Raw genomic sequence first — 11519 nt, 5'->3', positions numbered from 1 at the left:
GGGCTGCAGGGTAGGGGGTCCCTGTGACTCAACAATGGGCCGTTCTTCTCCAGGGTTACCCTGGGCCTCTAGAACCCAGGAGCTTAGAACCCGCTGCGGAGGCTGCCCTGGCCCCAGTGTGCTCAGGGAGGCCTGCGTTTCTGCCCCTGGATTTCCTGCTCCGAACACGAGGGGAAGCCGGGAGCCTGCTCTGAAGGCCACCACCTCCCAGAGGACCATGGGGTTTGCAGCCCCGGCTCAGCTTGGCCCCAGCAGCCCTGAGAGAATCGAAGTTTCCTTCAGGTATGAGCGACGGTGGTGAAAATGGCAAACGGAGGCAGGGCCTCCCACGGCAGCCTCCCCTCTGCCAAAGGTCATCAATTCAAGATGGCTACACAGTTGGGTCAATTAGGGGGCTTAAAAAAAAAGACACCCAGACAAACCCCACCCCAGACCTGTTAAACTAGAAGCTGCTGGTTTGGGGTAAAACTCCCCAAGAGATTCTAAGGTGAAGTCCTAGGTGAGAACCAAGGAAATGGGTCATGGGGTGTGTTGCAAGAATTAAATTAGGCGATTCATTCATTCATTCATTCAACAAACATCCATTGAGCTTTCAAATCAGCTTCAGGAACTCAGCTAGGAGATGCAGGAGCAGCTATGAATAATCGCATTTAAGTTAAATTTTAAAAAATAAGGTGAACTCAGACAATAACACAAAACAGGAAGCGATCACTTGTGATACAGCAGAACATGCTAGAAGCAGAGGTGGGTGAGACCCAGTGGCTGGGAGGACCCCTCTGCTGAGCTGGTATTTCAGTTGGGACCTGAAGGACCAGCAAAGGCTAAAGATGTGGAATAAGGATGTTGTAGACAGAGGCGAAGGTCCAGGGGCAGGGAGGGGAGGAGACCGGGTGTCTGCCACAGCCAGTGAGAGGACAGTGCTGAGCCACAGGAGGTCACCTGGGGACAGTCCAGAGTCCTGTGGGACTGACAGGCTGCAAGACCGGTCTTGGGCGGTGTGTGATGGCAAGCCCTGCAGCCTGTTAGTGAGCATAGAACTGATCTAATTCGTTTAAAGTGGGAATCTCTAATGGCTGCGCAGGGGGAGGGTAAGGGGGAGATGGAGAGTTGAAACAGAGAGACCAGCAGGGGGACAGCAGCACCATCCAGACAGGACAAGACATGATGATGGCCGGGGACATGGGGGTCTCTGTGGAGTGCCGAGGGACAGGATGGAGTTTGTGCTCGGCACCCTGTCTGCCTGGTAACTGGCCACTTGATGAGCAATTCTCATTAAGAGTGGCGCACGCCTGTCATCCCAGTGGCTGGGGAGGCTGAGGCAGGAGGATCGCGAGTTCAAAGCCAGCCTCAGCAACAGTGAGGCGCTAAGCAGCTCAGTGAGACCCTGTCTCTAAATAAAATACAGAATAGGGCTGGGGATGTGGTCGAGTGCCCCTGAGTTCAATCCCTGGTAGCCTGCCCCCCAAAATAGTTTCCCCTCATGCCAATTCCCCTATTGGGAGGTGACACTGGAGCTGAGCTTGGGATTTGTACAGCTAGGCAGTGCCTAGGGAGAGGGGGTCACAGAGGGACCACGGGGATGCCAGGCTGAGGAGCAGGTGCAGGAAAATAGGGTCCACTGCCCTGAGAACAAAGGGGCAGGCACAGAGGTGACAGAGGGCACACCGGAGGACCAAACTGGAATAGGGTTCAGGATGTGAGGGGACCTCTGAGATGATACGGAGCTAAGCTAAGGGTCTCGAGAGGGAGAGCAAGAGGGGCAAGGAGAGAGGAAGTGAAGGAGTCCCCCTGTCCCTCTCCTGGGAATGCAAATAGGTCACATCTTTGCTTCAGTCAGAGGACACCTTGTGCACAAAGCTTTCCAGGGTCCCCACATTGAAAATGTCGGGGTCCCCTTTCCCCACAGCTTAACACAGCCCCTTATCTACACCCCCTCCGCCCTTACCAGGGTCCGATACACCGTCTGTCTACCCATTCATCTCCCGTGCCCTGGACCAGGGCTAGAAGTTCTGTTTGGCTCACTGTGGTGTCCCCTGTCACCTAGACAGGCATCACGATCTCCAAAACATTTGGTGAAGCCACGAAAAAATGAATGAGTACGTGAGGCAGAGGGAGGTGCCCAAGGTAGCAGCAAACCTGCACCTTCCCCAGGAAGGGGCAGAATCCCCAGGGAACTGTCAGCAGCCCTTGAGGGGAGAGTGTGAGGGTGAGCCCGCCCCCCCCCCCGGTCCCCCTCTCATGCTCAGATGCTCAGCCACCCCCTGAGCTGAGCTGGCTCTGCAGCCACCCTCAGGTCACCAACTCAAGCTCCTCTTTCCTCCAGGGAGTGTCCTTCAGACCCCTCAGAGAGGCGCTCTCAACCCCTTGGCACTTTTCCAAATGGCCCCCTCCAGCTGGGCCAGGCTTCTGGGTTCCAAGGAGGTATGGAGGGGATGGTCAGTGTCAGGCCTGGGAGAGTTCTAGGTGGTTTACTCAACTAAGGAAGCATCGTTCTACCCATTTTCTGCAGAATGGGAAGTGAACATCACCGACACTCTAGTGCCTCGGTGGGCTCCTGCCTCCATGGAGGCAAAGATGCCGGAGAGCACTTCTCCAGCGAGCGACAGGCTCAATGAACAAACAAGCTAGGAAGTAAATGAGTTCTAAAAACCAAAGACCTGCCAGGGCTCATAAGTGGTATGCCACCTGGTGGGTCCTGGGACATTGCAGATCACCGGTGACCCTCCAACCTGGTCAGCAGTACTGAGCCTTTTGGCTGAGACATGGGACTTGAATCCTGGGCACCACTCAGCATTCCAGAAAACCAGGCTGCCCACCTGGCCTTCTCCCTCACCTCGGCTCTCTGTCTTTGTTGATTTCCTTGGATTCTGTGGCTGGCAAACTAAAGCCCGGTGCCACAGAATTACCCAGAAGAGGCTTTAGAGATGTAATCATCGGTGACAGTACATGCATCTCCTTTGGATCCAAATTCAAACAAAATTTTCTAAAGTGATCAGGGTAATTTGCACGCTGACAGGATAGTTGATGATTTGAAGATGTGATATTTTGTTAAGTATGATCATGGTATCCTGGTCATGTGATCTTTAAAAAAAAAAAAAACCCTTGTCATGTAGGGATTCTTAGTGAAGTATTTATGGGTGAAATGTACAGTGCCTGAGACTGGCTTCCAAATAATCTAGGGCAGAGTGTTGACGGGGCTATAAATGATAAGATGGATTGATACAGTAGCTGAAGTTGAAGGATGGATACCTTGGGGACAGAGCATACCATTCTCTCTATTTTTGTGAGGGTTCCAAATCTCCCAAGTAAAAAGCTAAAACAAAATGGCGAACATAGAATCATCTTGGGAAACTTTGAAATGTCTAGATATTTGAGGTCTTACCCTGAGCAATTCTGAATGCAGTTGGTCTTGGGTGAGATGAAGCAGCTAAAATCCCCCAGGGGATTTTAATATATTATCAGAGTTAAAAAACGAGAACTAGGCACCAAAAATATGTGTAGTCTGATTCCATTTATGCTTAAAAAATGTGCATTCAAAGTGTGTCCAAATAGGCATTTTCAATGTTTGTCAAGATTCACTCCAAGTTACCTATAGCTTTCCCAGTGGTGGAATTATGAAAAAGATATTTTTTTGGGGGGTGGTCCCAGGGATTGTATTCAGGGGCACTCGACCACTGCATCACATCCCCAGCCCTATTTTGCATTTTATTTAGAAACAGGGTCTCACTGAGTTGCTTAGCACCTCACTTTCGCTGAGGCTGGCTTTGAACTTGCGATCCTCCTGCCTCAGCCTCCCGAGCTGCTGGGATTACAGGTGTACACCCCTGCGCCTGACGTGGAAGAGACTTTTATTTTCTACTTGACATATTATTGTGTTTTTTGGAACATTTACAAGTGTGAACTTTGAAAACAAAATATTTACACTTGAGAATATTTCAAAAACCAGATGGAGGTTTCCTGCAAGGTAAACCGTCACAGGGGCATTCAAGCAGGAGCCAAGGAGCAGGATGCATGGGGCGTGGTTGGCAGAGGGGTCGCTGGGAGGCGGTTTGGGGATTGAGCCAGTGGTCTCTGAGGTCCTGGGGCTCTGGAATGGGCACCATCTCTGCAGAGTTTTCACCTGGTGGCCGGGAGGCTTGTGGGTTCCAGTGGCTGCTCTGACTGGCGCCCAGTGGCTCTGAGCTTCCCCAAGCTGTCCCCCACCCCGGGACTGGAGTTATCCTAATATCTGACCTTTGTCCAGGGCTGCTGCATGGTGTGGCGTGGCTGGAAGGCAGGTGCCTGCTCAGTGCCCACTTCCCCTGGGCAGAGGAGGCGGGCAGGCAGTGGGGATTGGTGCGGGGCCGGCCTCCTGTGTGGACAAAGGCTGTCTCCCTCTCTCCCTGCAGGATGGCCGTGGGGCTCCTCTACCTGCTGCTGCTGGCCTCTTGTGCATCCCCTGGCCACAGCCTGTCAGAGGAGTACACCAGCGTCTCCAGGTTCAACTTCTCCCCACCCCTGCGCATCCCAGAGGAGCGCAACCTGCTGGTCCTGAACACCATCAGCCTGCCCGTGATGCTGAACCAGACCCGCTTCCTCTTGGTGCTCTTCCGTGAGTCCCCACCCCCAGGGTGATGGGAGATGAGTGGGTGGTGCCTGCCTGCCTGCTTCTGGGGATGGGCAAGGGGGCAGAGTTTTATATACCACAAAATGCCTAAGGACACATAATCAATGTCTTCAAAAAGTTAACCTAGGTGCATCATGCCCAATTTCCAGATGCGGACACTGAGGTCCGGGTGATTTCAGCACATTGCTGGATACCACGCTGAGGCTTCAGTCGGGATTTATAGGGGACTCCTGTGTCCCACCCAAGGCAAGGAGCCAGGTTTTGCCTGAGGATGCCTTTACTGTCCTGAGCCTCAGTTTCCTCCTCTGTGAAGTTGGCATGAATATCATGACCTCGCTGGATGATTGGGAAGAGTGGATCAGAAGGGTTAAATTCCGGAACCCCTCCAGAGAGAACCAACCACTGTGGCTGTGCCCAGGCTCTGGAGAAAGGGTTCCCAGGCCTTCGCCTCTGCCTTCCGAGCTGGGCCCACACATCTCTGCTCTTTGGACTGTTTTCTTCCCCTCAGCAGACATTTCGGGGGATAGAATGGGCACCGGGCTGCACCTGGGGTCAGAGTGTGAGGGATTTTCATAACAGTTTTCACAGTGTGAGGGGGGTCACTGCGTGCAGCCGTGTCCTAAGCCCCTCATGAAATGTGAAGTCATTTGATGCTTGTAGTCCATGGTCAGGGGCACTGTTCCACCTCCCTTTTTTAAAAAATATCTTTTATTAGTTCTAATCAGTTATCCAGGACAGTAGACAGCTCTTCATTGTACACAAATGGAGCCGATTTTTTCACCTCCCTGGTTGTACATGAAGCAGTCACACCATTCATGCAATCATACATGTAATGATGTCCGTCTCATTCCACCATCTTTCCTACCCCCAGGCCCCCTCTCCTCCCCTCTCCTTTGCCCCATCCAAAGTTCCTCCACTCATCCATGCCCCTCCCATTAGGGATTAGCATCCACTTATCAGAGAAAACTTTCGGCCCCTGTATTTTGGGGGGCATTGGCTTATATTATGATAAGATCATGATATTCTCTAACTCCATCCATTTACCTGCAAATGCCTTGATTTTATTCTCTTTTAATACTGAGTAATATTCCATTGTGTATATATGCCACAGTTTCTTTATCCACTCATCTATGGAAGGGCATCTAACTTGCTTCCACAATTTAGCAGTTGTGAATTGTCCTACTATAAACATTGAAGTGGGTGCACCACTGAACATCAAGGTGCCTATAGGATTCACCTGATTTTTTTTTTATAGCTGAGAACACAGATGCTCAGAGAGTCCAAGTGATTTACCCAAGGTCACACAGTTCAAATGGGGACTACAGAATCCATAGTATACCATTTTCCTCATGGAAAGATCTGGAGAATGCAGAAAGGAGGTGTGAACACGGAGTCAGACTCTGTCCTGCCTTCAGAGCTGCTTTTGGAAATGGCTGGCTCCATGTCAACCCTCAGGGTGTGCTCCCAGGGCTTTCCAGGCCTGACCAGCACCCAGGCTCCCCAGATGAGCAGGACTTGGCTGCAACACGGGGCACCTAACAACCTCTGACTCCCGGGTTTACTGAGGCTGGGTTGAGAGAGTGGGCTGGCACAGGGGGAGGGAGCTTGAGATGCTGGCTTCTGTTGTCACGACCACTGTAGTTCCCCGTCTGGACAACCTCTGCAGGTAGCTGTGGTGCCAAAGTGGGTGAGTGTGCTGTCATTCGCCCCGAGTGGCACTCAAAGCAGGAGGAGTGATTGATTGTGCTGTTCTTCACCCTGACACTCAGGCCTGCTGTACCAGGCTGGGGATGGTCTTTGCAAGGGCCCCCTGGTTTCTGCTGTCAAGGACTTTCCTATTTAAGCCAGGAATGTTGCAAGGCACAGACTTTTTAATGCACATCATTAACTAGTCCAAACCGTACCCTTTGGTGCCCCAGGGTGGAGAAGCACCGGTTAGGCTTGTGGTCAGGTGGCCTCCCAGCCTCAGCAGCTGAGCAGCCTTCTCTGGCTTGGATCCTGCTCCCTGTTGTGCAGAGGATTCCTGAGCTAAAGCGAAGGCATCTTGAAACTTGGGGTTTGCTTTGACGTGAGAGAAATCCTGTTTGGCTTCCCAGTGAGGCCCCGGACAGTCTTTGGTGGGAACAGTGCTGCAGGCCTCACACGGTCACCCACACAGCACTTGAGTTTATGATCCCTGTTAGAAATTCTGGTCTTCCAAACCTCCTTCCTCTTTCCTTGTCTCTTATTTGAAGCATTGTCTCTGAGCCATGTCACTCCTAGGAGGAGTAGGGGGATGTGACAGTAGCAATAGCTCAGTTTTCTTGAGTCCCAGGTCTTCCCCAGCAGCCACTACAAGGCAACACGAGTCCTGTTCTCTTTGTGTTCTTAAGACTGACAGGAATGTTTGATGGACTCATGTTTGCCTCCACCCAATAGGGAGCATGCGCTTTTTTATCAATCCCTTCAAATGGTTCTAACCCTTGGACATCCCTCCACCTCAGGCTGTTAATGGTTGTCTTAAACGTAAGAGCAAGACGCATGCCTGATCTTACTTCAAACCTGCTGAGCAAAACCTGGAAGGAGAGGTTCAGTCTGGGCCTCTGCCTTTACACAGGAGGGCAGGCACTTCCGCTTTGCCTGATGGCTCCTCCATCCAGTTCTGCCCATCCCTCATCCACACCAGGACTTGGGCCTTAGCTCTTGTTGTTTCTGAGAAAAGTCAAGAACCCTGCAGCTCCAATATGCATGCTGTGGAATTGTGAGTTGTTTGCACAGGTCAAATATCCAAACCATCTTCTCCTTCTGGCTGGGGCCCTAATCTCTGAGTTCTGAACCCTCAACGTGAGTGTAGACAGGTGTAGAGCCAGCCCAGCATGCACCTCGACACACTTTTACCCTTTGAAAAATGGAGCCACAGGTGGTCGGGCTTGGGAACCTGTTCTGTCCCCAGGAGAATGCACAGCTCTCTCTGTCCAGTGCCGCTTCTATTTTAATCAGGGCAATATGTCCTGTTCTTGGTTCTTTGGGTCTTTTAACTCAGGGACTGACAATGAACCTGGGGTTACAGAGCAGCCAATCAATTTTGCATTCTTTAACTGCACTGGATCACAACCAATTTGAATATTTTCAATACTTCCCCTCAGAGGGCATTTTCTTAGCAGGGCTCCACACCAGCAGAGGTCTGGTTACCCAGAGACACTCAATTACCCTCATTACATCTGAATCATTGATTCCTGCCAATACTCCATTTAGTTCAAAATGAGTTCTCCAAAACTGGCTGGCCTTCTAAAGTGACCTTTGGAAAAATTAATCACTCAGGGGAAAGCATTCTAAAAGCCTTTTCCCCCCATGGTTAAATCGGCTCTTTATAAAGAGTGTGTTTTAGACATCGGCCTCAGGGACTTCCCTAACATCTCACACCCTTAACTGAAGTCCAGCTTCTCTCTTCTCATCTCTGAGGACCAGTCCCAAGGAGTGTGGGAGACCTCAGCGCCTTGGATTTGATCCCAGCCACCTGTCTCTTCCCATATCCTGCGTCCCCGCAACAGGATGGTAATACAACCGATGTCCAAGTCAAAACCCTCAAGGTTGTTCTCGATTCCCCTCTATTCTCCTCTCCAACCCACCAACATGCCCTGTGTCCTGCAGTGACCCCCATGGTCTCCAGTTCTCCCCCTGCCTCAGTCCCACCCTCTTCATTCCCTGTAGGAACCTCCCCCGGGTCTCCGCCTCTTTGAGGCTGTCCCTAACCACAGGCCGCAGGCCCAAGAGTTCTTTCTAAATGCAAATCTGGTTGAGTCACTCTCTGATTATAACCCGAAATGGTTTTCCAAAACACCAGACTTCTGAACTTGGCCACAAAGTCCTCCATGGGGTGCAGCCTAGACCTGCTGCCCCTTGCCCCTGAACACTGCTCTTCACCCTGAGTTACCTGTGGTCAGCAGAATGTTCGCCCTGGCCAGGCCTCCTGGCCTCTGCGTTCACAGTCCTCCCGCCTCTAGCCTCCTTCCTGAACTTCCTCACCAGGACTGTGAGACCCAGCTCCTGGACAAGAGGCTATTTTCACATCTGCTCCATCGTAGATGGGAGGAGGTCGCCCCACTCCATCACGCAAGGGACTTGCCCTGCGCCTCCTCCTCCTTGTAGCACACATTGTGCAGGATCAAAGCTGCTTTTCAACTTGGTGCTCCCCGGGAGCTACCATCTGGCCCTGTGCTTGGGACATGGCAGGTCTCCACAGGTGTTGAGTGAATAAATAAATGAATGATTGGATGCATAAGATGTTGTATCCTGTGGCCCAGACTTTTCCTCCATGAAAGTTCCCTTGAATGAGCTCAGGAGAAAAGGAAAGTCCCCCTGTACTGGGAGTGGCTCAGAGAAGCCTTAGGAGTGGACACTGGGTCACTGGGGTCGTTCACTCCTTGCCCCTAGGGCAGAGGGGGCAAGAGTCTGTCCTGGGAATGCACGGGATGGTGACGGTGGTCAGGATGATGAATGTGAAGACGGTGGTGACGGTTCGGTAATGCTGATAGACATGGCGGTGACGATGACGATAATGACGACGTGTAGGGGTGACAGTGACATCTCTTTATCAAGCACCTGTGCTCGGGCACTGCACTTGGTACCAGAGTCCCCATCTTACACATGAGACAAAGAAGTCTCACCAAGGTCCGACCATTTATTTGCTCAAAGTCCTACAACTGTATTTACTCATTCATTACTGTCTCGAGGGGGCAAAATTGCGACGTACGCAGTCATGGGGAGAAATAAATAATGTCCACTCATTTCTGCCCCTTCAATGCTTTATTCACTCAGATTACTCAATACAGTTTCACTCTATAGGTTCTGAATCAAGAAAACGACACTCCTTAATGCTGGGCACTGCAGTAGACATGATCAATCCACAGCAAACAATTCTAGATTAATTCTAAGCACTGCAAACACCTCATCATGACAGGCTCACGACAGACATTCCCTCTGCAGGCTAAGTTCAAAGATCTGAAGTCTTAGGCTTGGAGTCCAGCAGATGCACACTTACTTAGACCGCGGTGACCAGGTCCCGAACCAAGGCAGGCTTTTCCTGGCGTGGAGTGGACGACCGGTTGAGGAGAGGGTCCTGGGAGGAGTTGCGGCTCTCACCAGGTCCAGACGAGGAGGTAGAGGTTGAGAGCGGGTGAGGATCATGCAGAGGCTCAGGAACGATGACAAGTGATGGGATGTCAGGGCCTCATCAGGGACTCCAGCTCGAGAGCATCCTTATTTTGACTAGCTGAATCCCTCCCTGTTCATCAGCTCTATAATTTATACTAAATTTGGGGGCTTTTGACCCCCCCCCCCGTTAATTCTTATCAGCTACCACCAGATTTCTCAGTGACATCATTCACCCTAGGGTCAGAAACATCTGGTCTGGAGGTCTCCACCCTGATCTTCTCGCCTTTCCCTCTTAACCAGGCCAGGACAGCCTGCCTGGGGCTTCACTCTGTTTATCAGGGTGAGGCGAAGTAACTTGTTTGAGGCCATACTGGAGGGCTCTGTGGGTGTGCCTGGTAAAATTGGTGTATCATATGGTTAAAAATACTATGAGGAAAACAGTGGGTAGCACAAAGGGTAGATGGAGGCTGTAATTTTAAACAGAGCAGCCAAGGAAGGCTTTCCTGTGAGGAAGCAACCCATGAAGACATCTGAGATTTCAGGCAGAGGGAACAACATGTGCAAAGGCCCTGGGGTGGTGAGCGTACCAGTATGGCTAAAGCTGTATGCTGAAAACCAGAGTAGGAGAAAATGAGGTCAGATGGATGAAGTCACATCCTCAGGGACCTTATAGGCCAGGGGGATGGTCAGAACAATTTGTTGGCTGGGTCTGGAAGAACTACAAGGTTTGGATGACCGTGCTGAAGTCCAGATAGATCGTGAGCTCTGCTGACTAGTAGCCCTAGAGTGTGGCGAGGGTGATGCTCTGAATGTTTTTCCATTATTTGATCTGAAGTTTAATCAAAAGCCAGGTTTCTCATCCTCAGTCCTATTGATATTTTAGCTGGATGATTCTTTGTTTGGGGGATGGCCCTGTACATTGTCAAAGATTGAGCAGCATCTCTGGCCTCTGCTCACCAGAAGGCCAGGGCATCCCTTCTCCAACTGGGACCACCAAAAGCATCTTCAGATGTCACCAATGTCCTCCTTTGAGGACCACCAGGCTAACACAAGGCAGGCTCCAGAACCCTGTGCTGGGACCTCATCTCCATCGGCCACCCTCACACCCGCCCATTAGCTACTCCCTACATCACGCTGACTGCTCAGAAAAGGGAACCCAGGGCCATTTGAAATCCCAGGCCCCTCAGCCCCAGCACACCCACGTCCCAGGAATGCAGTCAGGGAGCCACTGCCCTGTCTAACAGCATCCCGGGACCATTTACTTATTCTGAAACTGCATGAGAGCCACGTCGTTAGATGGGAGGTTGGGTCTGGTTTTGTTTCTCTCCAGTAGCCTCAGCACTTACTGGAGATACAGTCTCCAAAAGACCCTCCCTTCCCAGAGAGCACCTGCTCGGAGCAAGGCCACAGGCTCTCCACCTCTATCCTCACAACGGCTGATGCTTATTGAGCATTCTGGGGCCAGACTGGCACCAAAGCTTTGCCCCTAGAGCAGATGCAGGGTCTGTTAGGATCCCCAGGACCTGAGGGAGGTGGCTCTGTGGGGAGCTCAGCCTGCGTCACTGGGGCCTGTGTCACTGCTCCGCCCCAGAGACTCCCTGAACTGTCTCCTCGCCCTGACCAAACTGGCACTTCCAGGGGGCCGGGGCAGGAAGTAGGCAGAGACACCCGAGGGATGGGCATCCGTTTCACCTTTAAGAATCTGGAATTCAAGATTCCAGAGCCCCAGAGGTAAAACCAGCAGGCACACTCTAAAAAGAGGGACGCTAGGAAGCAGGAC

General features: G+C 51.6%; 1 protein-coding gene across 1 annotated transcript in view; it reads left to right on the top strand.

Annotated features, from left to right (window-relative positions):
- Positions 1-4389: 4389 nt before the first annotated feature.
- Positions 4390-11519, top strand: part of PDILT (protein disulfide isomerase like, testis expressed) — a gene marked incomplete at both ends in the record, with an annotated part of 34048 nt that continues 26918 nt past the window's right edge. The window contains one exon of the mRNA XM_081300058.1: positions 4390-4591. Within this exon, the coding sequence (XP_081156184.1) occupies positions 4390-4591 (202 nt within the window). The remainder of the gene's footprint in view (positions 4592-11519) is intronic.

The sequence above is a fragment of the Spermophilus citellus genome (assembly GCF_964194105.1).
Source record: "Spermophilus citellus genome assembly, chromosome: 6".
Classification (NCBI taxonomy): domain Eukaryota; kingdom Metazoa; phylum Chordata; class Mammalia; order Rodentia; family Sciuridae; genus Spermophilus; species Spermophilus citellus.
The sequence above is the reverse complement of the archived record's forward strand: the minus strand, read 5'-3'. Positions and strand labels throughout refer to the sequence as shown.